Source organism: Varanus komodoensis, unplaced genomic scaffold (genome assembly GCF_004798865.1).
Source record: "Varanus komodoensis strain SLA01 unplaced genomic scaffold, ASM479886v1 scaffold17, whole genome shotgun sequence".
Classification (NCBI taxonomy): domain Eukaryota; kingdom Metazoa; phylum Chordata; class Lepidosauria; order Squamata; family Varanidae; genus Varanus; species Varanus komodoensis.
In genome coordinates this window covers 12,697,534-12,704,066 of record NW_025335505.1, presented here as the reverse complement: position 1 = coordinate 12,704,066, position 6,533 = coordinate 12,697,534, and the positions used below count along the sequence as shown (strand labels likewise).

The following is a 6,533-nucleotide window of genomic DNA, read 5'->3' as shown; positions in this document are numbered from 1 at the left end:
AATGCAGATTGAAATCTAAAGATGTGCTGTCTCAAACAGTACAAGAAAATAGTACAACAGTTATTCTGTTAGTAGTTTAAGGCTGGAATCCTATACACACTTATCAATAAATTCAGTAGGATTTATTTGAGAGTAGATGTGCATAGGATTGCAATGTCAGTTGTTTCTTAGAAGTTATCTCTCCATACACACAGCTCCAGTCCCAATATATATGTCTCCTAATACTTGCTGGGCAGTCCACACACCATGTTTATGCTATAGCAGCAAATTATCTCCTTAAAAGTCTTCCGCATTTCCTGGCTTCGAAAGGCATAAATCAAGGGATCAATAACTGAATTGCACATGATGAGGATGAGGTACATGTTGAAGTGGGACATGAAGCAAATACAGTAGAGATTCTGAGGACAGGAGATCATCAAGATAAGATGGAGGAAAAATGGCGCCCAGCAAACAATAAAAATGCCCAGTAACATAGTTAGAGTAATTGCACCTTTCATGCTGGTCCTCTGATGAACAGAATTATATCCTGGCAATGCCGCTATCTTCTTAACATGGGTACGAGCCAGAAGGAACATATGTATGTACAGTGACACCATGAGAAACAACATAGTGAAGAACATGATGATCAGGCACATGATAACATACTTAGACTCATAATAGAGGATGAAGAGGATTCCACAGCCAGTGCAAAAAGTCCATATGCATGCAATGATGAGCCCTGATCTTTTCACAGTCATGATATTATGGTATCGCAGGGCATAAAATATAGTGATATACCTGTCTACTGCTATAGCTAGCAAACTGCACATGGAAGCCACCACAGATATGCAGATCATTGAGTCAAAAACATTGTCTATGTGACGGACAAAAACATCTTCAATAATGAGATGCCTGTTGTTTAACAAATATATGGTTATGGTCTCCCAGGCATTTGACACACTGACTAACATGTCAGCGACAGCTAAGCTGCATACAAAGAAATACATAGGAGAGTGCAAGTTCTTGTTCTTAATTATGGCACAGATGACTAAAATGTTTTCAAGAAGGCTTACAATGCCAAGCATGAGAAAGACCTCAGCGGCTATGACCACTTGCTCACATGTTGATGGATTCGTCTTCACAGAGGGCACTGTAAGGTTACTCCCAAGTGCAGTCACATTAAAGTCTAGAATACTGGGTTGATTGGAGGGGTTCATCACTGCCGGCAAAGATGCTGTTCTAAGATGCTCTCTTGTAAATGCATTCTTCGGAAAGGTGGAAGATCCTGCTGAACACCCAAAAGGAATGACAGAGTATGACAAAAAAGAAGGAGATCTAAAGGGCTGACTGGAGCTTCAGGTGGCAAAGCCATCTGTTAGAATGTGGACTGCTTCCAATATATTACAATTCAGGGGGAATTGGGATGAATTAATGCAGAAAAATACAAGAGAAGTGGTGGACAGGCTTTCTATGAACGTTTCCATTACTTGCTCTGCCAAACAAATAAAATCACTTTCCCCCACATCAGTTATTTTTCTTCTTATATAGAATTTCTGTATATTCTAGGGAACACAAATACTTAAAGTATCTCATACAAGAAAATATATGAGATAGTTGATCATTCAGTTCTGGCAGCCATAAAATCCCAGCGAATACAGCATTCATTAGAACAATCAAATTCAATCCATTCACCTGATCATGTTTACAAAAAAATTTGCTTTTTTTTTTTTCAAGAATTACACAGAAAATCTTAAACTCGTTTCCTGATCTTTCTGCCTCTTAGGTTCACAGTACTGTGCTGCAAGCAGGAAATTGTGGGATATAACAGCCTTGCAGTTAAAGCTGACATCCCCAAACATATTGGCATTTAAGGATCCATTATATAAATGAGCTTTTCTTCTATCTTTTCTCAGATTGCTCACTAAGTGCATAATCATTCAGTCTGACCTGAATTCTAATCCAGCTGTGAATATTCAAATTCAGACTTCTGCTGCAGCATTATGAAAAACCCCTCACAAGAAGAATGCATTTCTATTCTTGCTGAGAACAATGAAATTACATTCAAGGGCTCTTAATATTCCCCAAATAAAAATTTCATTCAGTTAAAGAAGAATTGTATCTATTTACCCAGTGCTGGTCTATCAGATCCTATTGATTTTCGGGTCCTGCTCTTGTTACTCTGTCTGTCACAAGTTTCTTGTCCTCTGTCCATCCAGTATCGGGAGTACCAGCTCCTTTGACAAACACAGGTGCCATGTCAAAGGAAAGGCAAATATCCGGTTGCAAAGACAGCAAAGCTTCTTGCATTATAAATTACTTACTGCAAATCTGCCTTTTTATACTGGCAGAATTAATGATTTGGTGCTTTGCTGACAGCTCCTCCTCTACCCCAGTACCCCCTTCTTTTCTTCCAACTTCTCTCTGACTTCCTAAAGACTCAAAAGACTTGAATTCTTAGCATCACCTAGTGGCCGATAGCTATAATGCCTATCTTCTATTAAAGGTAGGAGTTATTCCTCCCATGCCTAATTTCTGTGATGCTGCTTTTTATTGGAAATCATTTTTATGTTGTTCATATCTTTCCATTTTCAAATGTCCAAAATACCTAAATTGTTACTTTCCGATTTTCCAATTTTTAAAGCAACATCCCATTTTAAGTATTTGTTGTACAAAGCTTAATTTGAACCATCAGCACTTTTTTTCCATATTGCTGGGCGATGGGGGGGAGGCGTTCTGGCTGTACACAAGAAATAAAAACAAAGAATGCCTCTGAACATGTGCACACTTTTTTCCCTTTGCCAGCAAATGACTAGAACCAGGTTCAGTGTCTCTGGGACATGATTACTGTCTCAGTACTTCTGCTTTCACAAATGAAGGCCTGAGGTTGTAGCTTTCAATTACTGGCTGACCATGGCCCAGTTTGCTTAGAGGTTTTTTTTTATTATTATTTTGCAAATTTGCCAAGCATCTTTCTCCCCTACCTCCAGTTCCGGGCACTTTAACGTTTCTCTTCTTCATTATCATGTGTTTAAATAGAAGATTTCTGCTGCGTTATTTGAACATTGAAAAGTTAAGGTACAGCTGATGCTTGCATCACTGCCCATAAGGTCAGCAAAGCTTATGTGCAGGGCTGAATAATTCCCTATGTTTCTTATATGAAAAAAAACCCTTTTATATTTCAGGCCAGGTCTACAATTCCATCAGGATTCCAACCAGATCTTTGCATCACTGTATATTGGATTTCTTTATCAATACTTTCAAAAAGTTTGTTTTGTAAATTATTCTGCAGTTCCTGCCCACCATGAATATCTTTGAAAAGGATGCAAGCTTTAATTGAGAAAGCAGGTTTGGCTTTGTTGATCTTGTTTTATATCATCAGGCCTATTTGTTGACCTGTACTAAACTTTGTTCTTTTCTACTTAGAACAGGTTTTTCAGCTAGATCAATTTTGGAATTTTCTTGTCTGTATTGTCTCTCTAAATGGTTGGTATTAGGTTCTCGCACATTAAAAAGAGATACATCTTAGAGATGTATTGTATATTATGACATGTAAATTAAATTTTGCTCCACTTCCTCATGCTAAATCAACTTATTAAGGAAACTCAGATTTAAGAATGGATATGTAGATTATTTTGTTGTAGACTTGGAAGAATAAGTTGCTTTTCATCTTGGATCCGCTAGTGGATGCTAATGATGAGTTTGTGGCATTCTTGCCTTTGCCTACCAATAACAATACCTGCTACAGCTGAATGGCAATACTTCTAGGATCTTGGATTGGCCCTGCCACTTTTATAGCTTCAGAGTCTCTTTCAGTATTGAAAACAATTCATTGAGATCCATCAGTTAAATTAACCCACAACCCATGTTTATAAATATTTACATAGACTTGTGAGTCTGTGTTCCGAGTTCTAACCTCAGCATAGGAATGACTTCAGAGTCAATGAATATACGTGACTTCAGAGGGTGGAAGTCCATGGCAACCCCAGTCCATGTAGCAGCTATCTAGGAGCTATAAGATTGTTCTCCTTTCCAGTAAACTTAGACCAGTGGTCCTCTGCTGGTCTACACACAGCGACAAAATATTTTAGGCCAAATGTGAAAGCAACAGTCACTTTCTGGGCACCAATGTCTATTGCAGGTACGTTTCAGCTGTATAACAGGTGCATACATATACAGGCACACACAGAGTCTAAAATTGGCAAGGCCACATGCAGAAATACATTGTCCCATAGCTCTAGTCAGAGTTGCAGCATAGTTACAGCAATAGTTTCACTGAAACCTGTGCCTTCCTGACCTTCCAGCCAACTTTCTCTGTCTGGCTTGGTGGGAATCAGGTCTTTCAGCACAGGAGAGCTTCTTTACTGATACATGACAAGCTCTCATCATCTGCGGTTGTTGAATTTTTGGGACTGCACAGAATAGCAAGCAGGAGTTGTCATCAATTTTAATTCAGTTAAACTTTATATTATATCCATACTATCAGCATTAGCTAATAACACTAAAAACTTTTTCAAAGTTCCTTCAGCAAACAAACAAACAACCATCACAGGGAGTCAGTTACCATTTTCTAAATTACTAGGCAGTTTATTGATTTACTAGATTTATATCCCACTTTTTTCTGGCAAGGAACCCAAGACAGCTTGCCTTATCTTTTCCTCCTCATTTTATCCTAACTGCAACCCTGCAAAGTTCCATGGGGGTTCAAGTGACTGGCGAAAGTCACCTAGTGGTTTGCACTGCTGAGTGGAGCATTCAGGTAGTCTGCTAGGGCCTACTAGCTGTTCTTAACAGGTCGTAAGACTTTCAGATATAGATATAGATATATGGTTTTTAATTTTGTATTGTAAATTTTATGGTGTCTTAATATTGATGTATTTTATTGTAAGTTTGATATACTATGGTGAACCACCAAGAGAGCTTTGGATGGTGGGTGATATAGAGGAGTCCAAATCCAACACTCTAACCACTATACTACACCGATTCTCAGTGTGCATGTGTCCTGTGGAATGCCTTGAAGTTACCATTTTGGCACAACTTTTCCAAAGAACAGTTTTGCTGCAAGCAAAATCACCTTTTTATGTTTTATTCTATTGTATTGCCAGTGTTGAACCAGGGATTTCCAGTGATGTGACAGCAGGAGAGATGGGTGCAGTTTCTGATGGGGTCAGGAGGCAATTCAGTCTCACCCCAAAATTATATGGTCAGTTGCCTGAGGAACTGGCCAAAGGAAAGGGTACTGCTAATACCTGTGGGGTTCTCTTTTTTCCATGGTGCACAAATGTGTCTTGTGTGCACATGAAGTTGAGTTCACATGTTTTGTGAAGGTCTCCATGTTTAAGGCAGGCTGATGTTTTTGCCAGGAGTGCAATATCGTGAGTTTTCAAATTAGAGTTTTCCCTTGCCAGTGCTCTGAATTGGCCAATTTAACAGCACTTCACAGCTGTACATCAAGGCTTTTTCAAAGCATAATTTTATCTTACCGGGAAGCTCCCAACCTTCTGTTCAGCTTCCCCCACCAGCAGAGAACAACATGGCACATGCAATTTTTGTCAAGCTCTTCCTGTACAGTTTTGTTCTATCGCCATCATTTCTAATCGCTCCTAAAAGCATCCTTTCCATACACACCTCCCGCTGTGCACAAACTCGTTTAACCGGAGAGACTCTGTGCACTTTTAAGTACTTTAAAAAGGAAGGCTAGTCTTTTAATTATTTATTATTTTATCTTTTTTAATCCCATAATCTTTCACATGTATACATTCTTCTGTATAATCTGTTTATTCTCAGTCTAGCTATACTAAGGGCACCTGCAATTGCCCTTTTTATTGTTGGTCCTTTGTATAGAATCAGCAATTCCACACAAAAAAAGTAAAGCAAAACAAAAACCAAACAAGCAACAAGAGTATTTCATCCTGTTCATTCAACAAGGATCCCATCTTAGACAAATAATAGGTGCAATGAACACTAAGTGGTCCATTTTGTGAAACTAAAGGTACTTTTTGATGGCATGCTCCTAGTGCTAACCATCAAAAGACATTGTGAAGATATCCCATATTTTCTTTCTTAATGTTTTTCCTGTCCCGGTAAGAAAAAGTTTGAAGAGAAGTTGGAGGGGTGCACAGGAGGCTACCAATAGAAAACGTCTGAGCCCTCTGTAAAATTCCATGACTGATGCAGGGTGATTGCACAAAGGAAGTCTAGGGTTCTGTCCAAGATCTGCCATCTAGAGACACTTTTGAGGATCTGCCATCTCCCCCATGCCATAGTTCATCCCGTTCAACAGTGTCCTCTGTGTAGCATTTCAGGAAGTTGGAGGGGCTACTCTGGGGAGGAGGAAGTCCACTTCTGAAGGCACCCTGTCTAAAGGCACCCTGCAACTACTTTGTCCTTGGATTTCCATGGGTGAACTAGAGAAAACGACAGCGCTAGGAAAAGATGTTAGGAAAAGATTGCAGTACAAAAAGTGATCTCTAATCCTTGGCTCTTCTGTTACATCAAGAGGTTCCCTTCCCCTTTGTTGCCCAAAAGTGAAAGCAGTTTGTCTTTGGACAAACTGA

The 6,533-nt window shown here is 39.2% G+C and overlaps 1 protein-coding gene across 1 annotated transcript; it reads right to left on the bottom strand.

Moving 5' to 3' along the window:
• Positions 1 to 218: 218 nt before the first annotated feature.
• On the bottom strand, positions 219 to 1,196 carry MC5R (melanocortin 5 receptor). The gene has a single exon (XM_044426507.1). The coding sequence runs from the start codon at positions 1,194 to 1,196 to the stop codon at positions 219 to 221; it is 978 nt and encodes a 325-aa protein (XP_044282442.1).
• Positions 1,197 to 6,533: the final 5,337 nt, after the last annotated feature.

What these genes read in the sequence shown, in the direction of transcription:
- MC5R (XM_044426507.1), bottom strand. Translation starts at nt 1,196, where the DNA reads ATGAACCCCTCCAATCAACCCAGTATTCTAGACTTTAATGTGACTGCA.